Below are 14,646 nucleotides of genomic sequence, written 5' to 3' on the forward strand. Positions count from 1 at the left end.
TTTAGTGATTCAATAAATATCTACTTTTATTTGTCAATGAGTGAAAATACCTGTATTTTCTATTTAGAATGACAAAAAGCAATTTATCAATTCAATATCATCAAAAACTTTAGCAATATGGTTGTTAGGCCCTCCAAATTGTTGATATTTTGATGAAAAAGCCGTTTCTGCTGCAATATTTGACGCAACTCAAATAGATCAAATATTGTCGCAGAAATTGTCATTTGCCCCTGAAAGTATCTGCGGCAAATATTTGACGCAGCTCAAATAGCTGCATCAAATATTGCCGCAGAAATTGTCATTTGCCGCTGTTTTGAGATTTGCCGCAGAAAATGGGAGTTGCCGCTGCGGCAAATGTTTTATGAAACGGGCCCCAGGTCAATCAAAATATTTTCGAATTCGTGCTGGTGAGCAACACGTTCACTCCCAGCGATAGGGACTTGTTTAAAAATGGCATAGGAAATATGCATTTTCTAAGTATGGTAAACTCATAGTAGAATTTAGGTGTTGCAAGAATTAAATTGTGAATGAACTGTATTGGTAGGTAAGACATGCGTAGAGGATTATTTGTCTTTATCCATTTCTATTTTCCACATTTTTCTTTTGTTTGACTTTATTTTCTAGGGGGAAGCCCCACTCCCCCATTCCTGTGGATGCCAATTGGTTGGGGGCTTGGAATAGTGCAAGTTAAAAGGGTGAACCTGAACTTTATAGATATCAAGAGAGAAAGAATTGGAAAGTTAAAATGAATAAAAAGAAAGATGGAGAGAGTGAGAAAGATGGTGGACTTTCAAGGGGCATTAAAAAATCTCATATTAAAACATCATTTTTGTTTTTGTAATTATTCTATTTACCCAGGGTCAGTCAAAATATTAGCATCCACAGGAGGGTGGGATCCTTCCCGCCTTAAAACTGAAATCTAAAGAAAAGTGTAGAAATGGATAAAAGACAAAGATCCTCTGCGCATGATTTACCAGCAAATGCAGCTCATTCAGAATTTAACTCTTAGAGCACCTAAATTGTACTATAGGCCTACAATATGTGTTTACCATGCTTAGGAAACACATATTTCCTAAGCTATTTTAAAACGAGTCCTACTGCTCGGAAGTGAACAAGTTGCTTCCTTACTCATATTCAAGAACGTTTTGACTAACCTCCTTTTTTAATTGGTTGCTTTGCTCCCTCACCCAACAATTTGTTGTCCTCTACATTTCTTCTGCTTGGTCACTTCGCTCCCTCTTACATATTCCTCAAATCTCTTGGCCCCTGCATTTTCCTTCTGTCATTTTGCTCTCTCGCATATATCCCCCCCACAAAATTCTGCTCTGTCGCATTCGCTCCCTCGCACATATCCCAAAATTGTTTTGCCCCACCCTGCATTTTTTTTCTGCTGACAGCCATGTCCTGCCCAACCTCTCTCTCCAATACCTTGAAATGATGGGGGGGGGGTAACTTTAGATATGAGAGTGACCGAACAATTGTAAATCAGTGAAATATTTGACTTTTCTTTTGATTAGTTAATATTTTCTGTGAGAGTGATTATTGCAAAGGATTATACCCCTTTCTGTACACAAAACATACCAGTATTTTGAGAAATAACAACAGAAAAAAGACCACATTCTTCCTGACTGTTCAAATCCTTAAAAAAATAAAATATGGTAATTTTTACTTTCTCAGGCATTCATCACAGGCTCCCCAATTCCTGTCTCTATTTCTCTATCACCCCCATTCTTAATTCATCTTTTTGTCTCTATCCAACAGCTCATTTATAACTGTGGCCTTGTTCTATCCTACATGTATTCTATTCTTCTGTCAGCTTGCCGTCATTCCTACTTTTCACAAACTTTTTTCTCTTCTGACATTCAAATCAGAATGAATATACTGTAAGACATCTTCAAATTCAATGAATTCATTTTTGTTACATGCCCAGTGATAAACGTTTTCATTGAGCTATTTTTAATAATCAGAATCCACACAGCGTAAATTTTTTGTTGTAAAGTTGTGCAAATCAATGTTTGTCCAAACTTAAAAGCAAGTAATGTATAAGGTAGGACTTCTGTGTGGTTTTCAGCCTCTTCTCCAAGTTTTAATACAGTCCATTATTGTTGTTGACTTCCACTTTACCCCTCTTGGACTTTCTGGTATTCAGTAGGAGTGGTCTTCGAGAAATTAAGGTGCTGAAGACTTTGGCACTGGTGTCTTTGCAGTATCTGGGAGGTTGTTTGCTGAATCGAAAAGTCTTTTGGGAAATACCTTGGTTTGGGTGAATTCTGTAGGAGACGAATTAATAAAAAAATAAGAAAAAAGAATATTGAACAAAAACAGATACAAGAATGAAAAGATAACTATTCAAAGATAATTTTTCAATCAAATATTCGATTATCCATGAAGAACAATATTCGTTTAGAAATCAAACCTTTTGCAGTGACTTGCAACAAGATAATTTTTTTAAAAATATACATGATGATATATAAACCCTATCTAGCCCCGGGGGGGGGGGGGGGGCTTAATAAGCTCCCATCCACATTTTTCATGATAAGTCCACAATGAGAAATGAGGTACCATGATTACTTTTTGGTCAATTCTGCAGAGCTTTTGAGACACCCGGATATTCAGTTACGCAACATTTTATGAGTTTATGTCGGACCAAAAATTGCTCAAAAATATTATTTTGTATACACATTTAATCCAATGGAAATTCTATTTTCAGTCATAATTGACAAATTTATCATTATTCTTGCACTTATTGGTTGAAAATAATCAAATCTTTGCTTTTTATAATCAGAATAGTGCCATGAACAGATCCCATTAAAAAAACTATAAAATACATAAGGCCCCAAAACAAAGAAATACATATGGAATTATAGAAACAATAAAATACATAAGATTAGAAATGTCATTTACCATTTATTTTTGAGCAACTTTGTTAGAAATCATAGAATTTCGGGAATTCTTTAGAGATTAACCTTTAAAACAAAGAATTCTCTATTACGCATAAATTAGCATTACTAATTTATTAACAATAAATAATTTATTAACAATAAATTTTAATGAATTCTGTAACCTTTAGTTCCATGCTTGCAGATTACATTGATGTTGATGTGTGCATTGGTTTTCGTTTTGATCAGAGGCAAGATCTGAAGAGGGGGACCAAAAAAGCCCACCTCCCCCTCCCTGGGCTATGCAATCTCAAAGTAGCCCAGGATTATGAGTTAAACCAAATTTTAAAAAATATATTTATTTAGTAGTTTACTGTAAATACACAGTATAGGCCCCGGTCCATGGTTATCCTCCTGATTAGGATAATTTTCATCTCTATTTTGCTACTGAAAATTGAATAATTAAAGCAATGTTCTATCAAAACAAAGGTAGATAAAACAGAATATATATTTCTTTAGAACGCATGTATGATATAGATCCACTGTACCTTCTGAAGACGAGGCGGGAAATCAAATATGGTTGGGACAGCATCCTGTTTAAGACGTATCGTCTGCCCAGGTCAAAGCAAGCATCTTCAAAATGATCAGAACAGAGTACAGAGCTCTTGGAGGAATTCAATGAAGCTCGCTTCATATTGACCATCCTTACTGTGTTACAGTTCCGGTCTTGGTACCGGTTCAGTCCAATGGCTGAATGGGAATCTGCAGCAAATGTAAACACATGTCATAGAATCAATTACACATAATTAAGAAAGTTTGACGTGTCCAAAGGAAACAGATGCCCCCGCAGAATTGTAGTACAAAATGTTTTTTATTGTTTTATGATGCAATTTTCTGTAAATCAATTAAACTATACACTAAATAAAATAAGATTTCAGTTCTTGATGTTTTAATAAGAGATTACCACAATTTTGTTTATGAATTTTGAACAGAAAAGTTGATATTTCCCCCCAAATTACTAAATCATGGAAATTGAATGCCTACAAAAAAAAACACTTTATAAGTAATATGACATTTCATTCCTAATACATGATTATATACGTGTTGTCCCTAGGTGTCCTGAGTCTTGTCAATCGAGGGGGGGGGGGCGAGGAGAATTTGCACAATGGAAAAATTGATATACATTGGGTTTCAAAGCTTAATTTCATTTCGGGTAAATCAATATGCTTTATTTCATTTGAATCAATTATACCAATTTTAGGGCATAAAATACAAATTCAATTCAAACCTATAAATATAGCCCTTGAACTACTTATTTTTTTAATTCAGGAATTCTGATCAAATGTATATTAAAAACAATCAGTAGGCCTATATAATGTTTTTAACCCTTATGAGACTGGGGGCTGATTTACCCCCTTGTCATATTTTGCAATAAATCCACTGCACAATTTTTTTTACCGCATCACTCACAGACTTACAGCATCACTCACTTTTTTGAGTCTCGCGCAACTTTTGAGACCAAAATTGCGACCCCCTGGTATGTGCTTTCGAAATTACACAACATTTTGGAAGTGCATGCAGACCAAAAGTTGCTGGAAAAATGTGAATTTGCGTACAAATCTATGGAAATAGTGTTTTTAGCCATAATTCATAAATGTGCCATTATATTTCCTTTTACTGATTAAAATCAATTAATTTCAACTTTTTTACGGTCAAATATGGTCCCCGACTATTTCCATTGAAACAACAATAAACACATAAGAAAATAAGTGTGATGTTGAAATATATTGAGTCTGTGAACCAAAAGTGATCATTTCAGGGGCATTATTTAGTTAATTAGAGCAAACTTTTGATTTTACGCGTAAATTAGCAATGAGATTTAGGCAAAATTTGATTATAGTTTTTTAGAATATACCATGGGTAATGCGTTTGCCAATCATCGCTGTGATCCCATGATTGACTGCCCAGATCATAAAGCCCCCCCCCCCCCCCAGTCTTCTTAGGAAATGAAATAGCCCAGTCTATGTAGGTTACTGGTAATGTTTTTTTTTTTACTTTTTCATTTTTCTTATGTACAGATTTTCAAATTTATTACTAATAGAAATTTTCAGCAATTTCTGAAAATAATGATACAGATACAAATTTTGGCAATGACTCACATTGAGTTGTACATGAAATCAAGTTTTTAAGCAATTCGGGATCTGATAATATGCACTTGTGTATATCATAACTGCGTAACCATGCATGCATTCCAAAAATAGTCTTGAATGTTGTGTGGCCCTGCCATGTTTACGAATTTATTGTAGATAAAAGTGAGCTAATCACATAGATTTGTTTGTTAAAATGATATTCTTAATATTGATTGCTGTGCAAGATTGAACAGGGAGAAGAGGAACATGACAAAGCAATCAAGAAAGAGTAAAGGGGGGAAGAAAGATGAGAGAGGATTTATTTATAACACACAAGTAAAAAAAATGTGTTTTAAAACACACTGGTTAAAACGTGCCAACCCGGCCCCAGTTAACGCGATCAGAAATCCATTCAATATGATTGAACTTAATATCATGCAGAAATCAATACGCATATAAATATAATCAAAAAAATAAATTTTGAACCAACTTGCATAATGAGCTGTGAACTTAGCCTGTATTTTGGTGACATCTACCTACACACCAAATTTTTTTAAATCCATTGAATGTTTTTCAAGTTATTGCGCGGAAACCAAGGGGGGGGGGCTGACAGGGGCAACACTTAATGCCCCCTCCGGGCTTCATCTGCAGGGGCATAAAAACTCTAGGCCTACTCATCAGCAGGGGCCCGTTTCTCAACACCTGGACAAGTTAGTCCTATTTATCTACCAAACACAAATTAGTTCCAAAATTACCCAAAAGGATTAACTAGAATCCATATAAATCATATTGATACTATTAGGTGAAAGTACATACCAGACGTAGCCTTAGTCACAAAATAGCAAATTTTCCAAAAGTTGCAAAAAATAGAGGCAAAATATGCTTAAAAAGTACTTAAACATGCAGACATGGGCATTAAATTTCTGAGGAAATAAATTAACACTAATTCATATCATGAATAAAAAAATCACATGTAAGTGGACAGATATTTATCCCAAGATATATTTAATAATTATATAATATATATAATTATTTTTTCTAACATAAGGCTTTTCTTCTGATGTTGTTCTGTTGTGTTTGTGTCATTATATCATGTTGTTCCACTTTATATGTTTGTCATTTTGCCTCCGACGAAGATTCTGCTAGGATCGAAAGCTTAGGCCCCTTTTTACTCTCTAATTTACTCCATTGGCTCTTTTTTTTTTTTAGATAAGCAGTTTTCAGCAGCTTCTTTTTGCCTTTAACATGATGATAATAAAACAGATTTCAGGATTCCAAACATCACAAAAAATATATTATCATGGATTGTTAAACTCTTTAGATACCTAAACGCACAATTATTATATGAATGCTATGCGTATATTAGAGGAAGAATTTATTAAAATTTTGATAAGGGTCTGAAAACGAGTCCAATTATGGATGATGAAGTGGTAGAATCTTTGTCATTCTTTATATTTACACAATTACTACCAAATTGTTATAATTTCTGTGCATTACAATTACTATTGAATGATTTATCCCACTTGTTTGCTATATAATTCATTTTTCTTTAAATTATTACGTAATAAAATTTTCAAATTTCGAGGCTCATTTGAATGTCACAGTCTATCCACATGATATCACTACATAAAGGACAAGTCCACTCCAACAAAAACTTTATTTGAATAAAAAGAGAAAAATTCAACAACCATAACACTGAAAATTTCATCAAAATTGCATGTAAAATAAGAAAGTTATGGCATTCTAAAGTTTCGCTTCATTTCACAAAACAGTTATGCACATCTCGGTCGATATGCAAATGAGAAACTGATGACATCACTCACTATTTCTTTTGTAATCTATTATATGAAATATGAATTATTTTTATTTCTCGTCATTGTCATGTGAAATGAAGTGTCATTCCTCCCTGAACACGTGGAATTACATTATTTTAACATTTTGTGCTTCAGGCAAGGAGGTCCTAATTGTCAAATTTGTAAAAAATGAAATATTGTATAATTCAAACAATAAAAAAACAAAAGAAATAGTGAGTGACATCATCGACTCTCTCATTTGAATGTAACTGGCTCGTTAATATAACTATTTTGTTCAAAATAAGCGAAACTTTGAAATGTCATTAATTTATTATTTTACATCCGATTTTGATGAAATTTTCAGCATTGTGCTTGTCTGGTCTTTCTCCATTGATTCAAATCAACATTTTTTCTGAGGTGGACTTGACCCTTAAGAAAGAAGTAAGTTATGACAGGTTTGGAGATGTCATAACTATTTGGTCAAGTTGTCCCCGATCTTGGCAAAGAGGGATTCGTGAAACAGTTCGCTAACAGGTAGCTAACTATTTCCAATTTAGTTAAGAAGTTAGAAGACTTAACGGTGTTGAGAAACGGGCCCCAGTCTACGCAAGCAGAACCAAACAGAATCAGTTTGCCACACTCAAATTCCCAATTTGCACTCGCATCAATTATTTAGTTACGTACCTATCATTTTATGATCTAGTGCATAGAACAAATGACCATTTTTTTTAGGTCGGAATGTCAACAATTTTCAGCTCGTGCTTCGCATTCCCATTATTGAAATATGTACCATCCTCATGGTTAAACAGTCCTTAACAGGATCATGCTAGAACACTTATTAAAAATTATGTTCGTGCTTGGCATTCTCAGTAATTATCTAGAACACACACATCTTGTTCAGGATCACAAACGGTGCCTAGAATGTTAAATTTTCAGGACAAAATACATCCTAAATACATATATAAAAGTTCCAAAAAAAGTAAGAAAAAAAATTGCTTGCCTTTGCACTTTTTATATAAGGCCTACGTGATTATTTCATATTGATGTTATTTATAAGAAACCAACTCGCATATTTAATGACCCAGTGTAGTGGTCCACCCGGATACCCCCAACCAGTAATTGGGAGGAGATACCTGCGGGTCACAGTTCTGTGTGCGCACCCTTGTAGGCGACCCAGATTGGCTGGCTCCTCCAATACGCCTTGGAATGTCTTTAACAGATATATGGCACTATATAAATGCTGTGCATCATCATCTACCAACACACCCAAATTTTAAAAAATCTGATGACTTTTGATAAGATATCGTGAGGAATCCAACTCGCATATTTAATGAGCTGTGATCTTTGACCAGCATATTCCGAATTCGAACTTAGCCTGTATTGGTATCATCTACCTACACACCCAAATTTGTTCAAATAAGTAGAATATTTCATAACTCATAAAAAAGACATTATCATGCGGAAACTAAATTGCATATTTAATGTGTTTTGACCTGCCGACTCCAAATTCAAACTTGGCCTGTACTATCAGAGGGTCGTGTGTTCGAATCCCGCCATGGACTAGCGTCCTTTGGCAAGGCGTTAATCCACTTTGCCACTCTCCACCAGGTGTTAAATGGGTACCTGGTAGGATGTGAAAGCCTATGTATAATGTAGTATGCCTAGCAATTGAGTCTTGGAACTCTTGTTGGAGTGCTCCCCAGGGAGTGGAGAAGGTGCATACATTGTACGCAGGCATACAAGGTTCTGATGACCGTGGTAATACTGAGTCTGGAAAGCGCTTAGTCTCTTAGAGACGTCGTTCCGATGCATTAAGCGCTATATAAATATGTGGAATATTATTATTATTAACTATGGTGTCATCCACTCCTATGGTGTCACCCACTCCAAGCTGTGGGGAAGTTACACATTGATGCAGAGGTTCGAGCCCTGATCACGTCTTTCGGATTGTGACATTAAAGGTCGGTCCCAGACGTAAATAATCAAACCTGATTGATATACGTCTGTCAAAAACTCAAAATACACACACACACTCCTAGTACCAATGATTAATGTTAATGTTTGGACCTCATAGGCGACATTACCCAAAAATGGGGTTGCCGGTTGGACAATGCTGTTCTGAATCTGATTTCAAACTCAAGACTTTGGTAAATGTACGCCTTAATACAAATTGGAGTTATGCGATATGACTTTCATTTGGTGGGAAGACATTTAATACTTTATAAAATTAGTTGAAATTAAAATGGATTATATTAATGCTCACTGTTGGTGAGCATTTCTACACGATCCCCCTATTGAGATTTATAGTAAATATTTTGGAATTATATTAGTTATGCGACCCCTCCCTCATGATGATCACAGCATTATTTGTAATGGGGATTATTTCGTTCATTTCTTGTCTCTTTCTCTTTTTAGCCTTTTTTTGCTTGTTAAAACCTTTTCATTTTTTTTGGGGGGCTTGCCAAATTTTATGTGGGTCAAAATTACATTTTTTTTAGTGACAATCTATTTTTCATTTGTCAAATTTTACGCAAGACAAAATTACCTTCGATCATTATTACATTAAAACCTTTTTTATTTTAATTTTTTTGGGGGGGTTGCCAAATATAACATGGCAAATGACTTTCCATTATTTTTTTGGGGGGAGCTTGCGAATTCACAATACTTCATTTTTTTTAGTGACAATCTTTTTTTTAATTTTTTTGTTGTCTAATTGTACTTGAGAAAATTCACAATATTATATATTTTATTTTATTTTTTTTTTTTTGTTTTTTTTGACAAATTTTTTTTTTTTTTTTTTTTATTATATTTTTTTTTTTTTTCCTTATGAGACAATTTTTTTTTTTTGAGATTTTTTTTTTTTTTTTCTAATTTATATTCCCCGCCCCCCTACTTTGGAAAATCTTGGATTTACCTCTAGTTTTAATCATGATTAACCCTAAATAGACTGGCTTTTCGATGCCTAAGAAGACTGGGGAGGGGGCTGATTCAGCGCCCCTTATGATCTCGACGTCGATTGCGCGATCGCGACGAAATTGGCACACATTACCCATGGCATAATCTACCAAATTATCACATCAAATTATGCAAAAAATCTCATGTTTCATTAATTATGCTAATTTTTGCGTAAAATCATTAGTTTGCTCTAATTAATAAAATAATGCCCCTGAAATGCTAATTTTTGTTTCACCTACTCTAGATAGGCATCTGATCAAATTTATTTTTAAAAAATTTCAACATCATGTTTATTTTCTTATGTATTCTATTGTTTTCTAAATTTCTTATGTATTTCATTGTTTTTCGACTTTGTTTTTCATTGTTTTTTCAATGGAAATTGTCAGGGACTTTATTTTGACCATGAAAAAGATAAAATAAATTGATTTTAAGCAGTAAAGGAAAAATAATAATACATTTATGAATTTTGGCTAAAAACACTATTTGTATTGGATTTGTACACAAATTCACGTTTTTGAGTAATTTTGGGTCTGCATGCACGAACGAAATGTTGCGTAATTTCGAAAGTGTGTACCCGGGGTCACAATTTTGGTCTCAAAAGTTGTGCGAGACTTGAAAGTAAAAAGTCAGCGAGCAACGCGGTCAAAAAGATTTGCGCGGCGGATTTATCACGAAAAATGTCGAGGGGGGGGGCTGATTCAGTCTTTTTAGGGTTAAGATCATGCGTATACCACGGCAGAGGCGTAAACCGCTGCAGGGGCATGCAGGCTGGCCCTTGATCCCTAGTGGATTTCACCGGAAAAAAAATCCAGATAAGAGAAAAGGAAAAAAGAAAGAAAGAGAGGGGGGGGGGGAGAAAGGGAAGACTGGGAATAAACGAAAAGGTCCCCCCCAAAAAAGAAGGGGAAAAAGAGAAAGAAAAAGCGAAATCATTAAAGGGGTAAAGGGTTATATTATAACTTCATTTATAATTGTTTTTTCCTTTTATGGGGGGGGGTCAAAAAAATAAAAACCTTAACGAAATGTTTTTCTATAATTACATTTAGGTCTACACTCGCGATTTAATAAAAAATAGTAGCCATCTATATACAAATGATGCGTTAGAGTGGGTCAGTAGGAACTCTGTGTACAAGGTAACCACATGCACACAGTTCCACTGACCCACGAAAGAAACCCATGCATCATCTGTTTTATAGAATGGAATTTTTTTTTAATAAACCACAAAAATTAATGATTTACTGGATGCATGATAATTTCATGCGTCCGTAAATTTAATTTACCGGACACATGATTTTTTTTACCGGACGCATGATTTATTTACTGGACGCATGATTTATTTACCGGATCGATGCATGAAAATTCCAAAATCTAATGCAGAGCGCAGACACTTTGATAACCCTGGACAACATAAATATGGGCTTAACTGGATAATGTTGCCACAAAGATATTGTTATACCCAAAATGCCAGATACAGCTTTGCATTGACTATATCTTGAGCAGTTGAGGCAGCCTCCGACCTCCAATACATGTAGCTGTGTGTGTGTATGCGGGCCGCGCCGGGGCCCAGCGCCTGCCTGGGCCTGCAGTGGATATTTCGCTGTGCACAGCCAGCCCAGGGCAGTATAGATCTAACGTTAGATCGTACATGTATGTCTGGACTTCTCAACTAACGAGTATGTGGGCAGTTTTAATCCCAATGACAATTACGGTACCGTATTTGTACTTACAGATCATTTTGCATCCTTTGATTCATTCTGCTTTGATCGAAATTCAAATTTTGACGTAAACAAGCGACGGTAAACAGTACATGCGCGATGACATCACAATGACCTTTTCGGACGATTGCTTGTTTACAGTGGATATCGTTGCGTTTTGATTATCGGGATATCGTTCATGCAGCCCAGTAAAATTTTTGCATTGCTCTCAACCAATCAGATTGCAGGGATTTTCTCATCCATTACAACTATAAAAAGTTTTAAAATTGCTAAAGATCCAGAGATATCAAAACCCACCTGCTGATTTAGCACTGGGGTACACAAGCCAGGGTTATGCCCAGTGCATGCCCCCGAATGTTCTACGTACAACCAAGATATAAAAAAATGAAGGGAATTAAAGAAACCAAAATTAGGAAAAGTGTAAGGTAAGATATCTGTCTCAAATTTAGATTTGCACGAAAGGTTTTTTCTCGCTTGCTTCATTCGCTTGGAACATATAAAGCAACTTTATTCCCACGTGCCATATGTTTCGGCCTCTTTCTTACTATTTCATTTTTTTTACTCATCATGCTCCTGCCACACAGGGGTTTGCCCTAATGCATGAACAATCATTAAAAAATATCATTTTCATACCATGTGACTGGGAATTTTTTGCTCTACCCCTCCCCCCTCCTCGATCCCTGTATCGATTTGACTTGACATGGGCCTATACCTGATGTATTCTGCTTCAATATAAAATCATAACGGATAGAACGCCTTGAATACAGGCCAAACAGCCTAACGACACACACACACACACATTGCCGTGTCACGTGACAATCAGTATTAAACGAGGATGTGTACAACCCTATGGCGACAAGGCTAGTCGCAAAAGTTGAGCAAGTTCTGGACGAATAGGCTTCAATACCCCAAGAAAAGAAGTAGTATCTAGGGACTAATTAAAAATAGTTTTCTTAATGGAGTTCCATGTTAAAATCTAGTAATTTAAGTCCAACTTTTAATTCGCGTGCACTCACTTTTTTAACACAGGAATTAATAGGCACGGTGCCTAGAGTGTCATCTACCAACACACCTAAATTTAAAAAAAAAACAATCAAATATATTTCAATTTATTGCACTGAAACCAAGTGGGGTGGGGGGGGGGAGGCAGGCAAATCAATGGACAGGTGGAACGCTTAATGCCCCCTCCGGACTTTGTCTGCGAGAGCATAATTACAGAGGAGCTGAATTTGAAGAGGGCCTGAATCAAGACTGAAACATCGCAATACGTGTAAGTGGAGTAGGCTAGGGCACTCACACTAGTACGAGGCCCGGGGGGGGGGGCACTCAGTATATAATGCATAGTGGGTATGTGCCGCGGAGGGGACCCCCATTTTTACACCCAATTTCCGTTCCAAGCCAAGGCATAGCATTTTTGTCTTATTGAGAAAAAAACAAAGAAAGCTGCTCCAAGGCAAAGCATTTTGTTCTTATCTAGAAAAAAGAAGAAATTCGCTCCAAAGCTTCGCATATTTTTCGTTACGCCATTCCGGTCGCATTGATCTGCTGCAATTTTGGTGAAAAGCGGCCACAGAGCGCTGTCCGACCATCGTCTCTGAGCGAGCGCACCCGGCGGAGGCTGCGCTAGCTGCATCACGGATGCCCGTTCCATAGGGATGCATACGCACGTACTCACACGCTGGCGATCGATCCGTTCCAACTTCCAAGGACCCCCATTTCACAAAATTTTAGTTCCAAACCCCGTTCCGAGGACCCTCCTTTTTACAATACTCCCGCTCCAAGCCCAAGGCCCCCGTTTTTGTCTCTCCTGCGGCACACCCCCACCACTTTTTTGTTCAAGTGCCCCGGGGTACGAGGTTAGTGAGGCTGGGTAAACTTGCGCCAAGTTGCGGCCAAGCCCGCCCAACATGCCCAAACTGTTGAATAAATTTGTTATTTCAAATTTAAAAAAAATATATTTGTCATCTGATTTCAATGAAATTTTCAGCATTTTGCTCTGTATGAATTTTACATTATTTGCTAAGTTCTAGGCCAAAATATCTTCAGCCTGTATAATTCCTCACCATTTTAGGTGTGCAGAAAAGACCAATCCCCCCCCCCCCTTTGTCTGACTACAGTACACAAACTTGAATACATGGGACTATAATTTTACAGTACACAGCTTCTTGCAAATGAAAGTAGCAGGTATGGCAACCACTACGATTTCCCATTTTGTTTTCAACGTAATTCAAACATAGCTGAACTTACGAATGCAATGTCCGTCCACATTCTACTAATTAGAGAAGTTGTTTGCAGCTCTTGTTGGCATGAATAACCATGATAACGTGAAATCTAAGCTAAACAGGAAAGGTTCACCAACATGCCGACCTGTGAGTGTGACCGTCCCGCGCCCGGATATCGATCGATCGAAGATCGGCTTGAGCAAGGTGCAGCCAATCAGCGACGATCTCATATACCCTGCCAGAAAGAGGAGACAGAATATGTTTTACATGGACGGAATTTTTTGTGATGTGACACAAAATCATTTCGTCGACAGAATTTTTTGTGATGTGACACAAAATCATTTCATCGACGGAATAGATATTCGCATCGCAACGAAATGAATTTTGAGGACGCAATTTTATTCGTCTCGACGAAATTGATTATAAGTGTGACACAAAATAAATTTCGTATACGAAATCACACTGCATCATGACGAAATGAATTTCGTTGGAGTGAAACACAAATTTTCCTACAGAATTTTCCTTTGAACACTTGGGGTGCCATTTCGTTAGATCAAAATTCATTTCGTGTGTACGAAATAAATTTTGTGGACGAAATTACATTTTGTCTCGACGAAAATTTATTTTGTGTGACAAGAATAATTTCGTATACGAAATAAAATTGCATCATGACGAAATCATTTTCATATGAACAAAAAAACTTTTGTGTACGGAATGGCGTGAATTGGACGGAGTATGGCACGCCAAAAAAAGTTTGTGGACGCAATTACATTTCGTCTAGACGAAATTTTTTTCGTTGAGACAAAATTAATTTTGTGTGACACAAAATAAATTTCGTGTACGAAATAAAACAGCGTCATGACGAAAAGATTTTCGTCTGAATAAAAACACATTTTGTGTACGGAATTGCTTGAATTGCACAGAATATACTGGCGGACACTTGGCGCCCCATT

The 14,646-nt window shown here is 36.3% G+C and overlaps 1 protein-coding gene across 2 annotated transcripts; it reads right to left on the reverse strand.

Moving 5' to 3' along the window:
• Window positions 1-1,626: 1,626 nt before the first annotated feature.
• Window positions 1,627-13,858, reverse strand: LOC121429418. Of its 2 annotated transcripts, none has more exons than XR_005971930.1 (3): window positions 13,719-13,858; window positions 3,428-3,641; window positions 1,627-2,270 (listed from the first exon to the last, which is right to left on the reverse strand). XR_005971930.1 is itself a non-coding variant. In XM_041626399.1 (3 exons), exons 1-3 carry the CDS (start codon window positions 11,488-11,490, stop codon window positions 2,087-2,089), a joined length of 405 nt encoding a protein of 134 aa, XP_041482333.1. In that variant the 5' UTR covers window positions 11,491-11,574; the 3' UTR covers window positions 1,627-2,086. The 2 variants fall into 2 exon arrangements, 1 of the variants encoding a protein (XP_041482333.1); XM_041626399.1 differs by lacking the exon at window positions 13,719-13,858 and adding an exon at window positions 11,484-11,574.
• Window positions 13,859-14,646: the final 788 nt, after the last annotated feature.

This window comes from Lytechinus variegatus, chromosome 16 (genome assembly GCF_018143015.1).
Source record: "Lytechinus variegatus isolate NC3 chromosome 16, Lvar_3.0, whole genome shotgun sequence".
NCBI lineage: Eukaryota > Metazoa > Echinodermata > Echinoidea > Temnopleuroida > Toxopneustidae > Lytechinus > Lytechinus variegatus.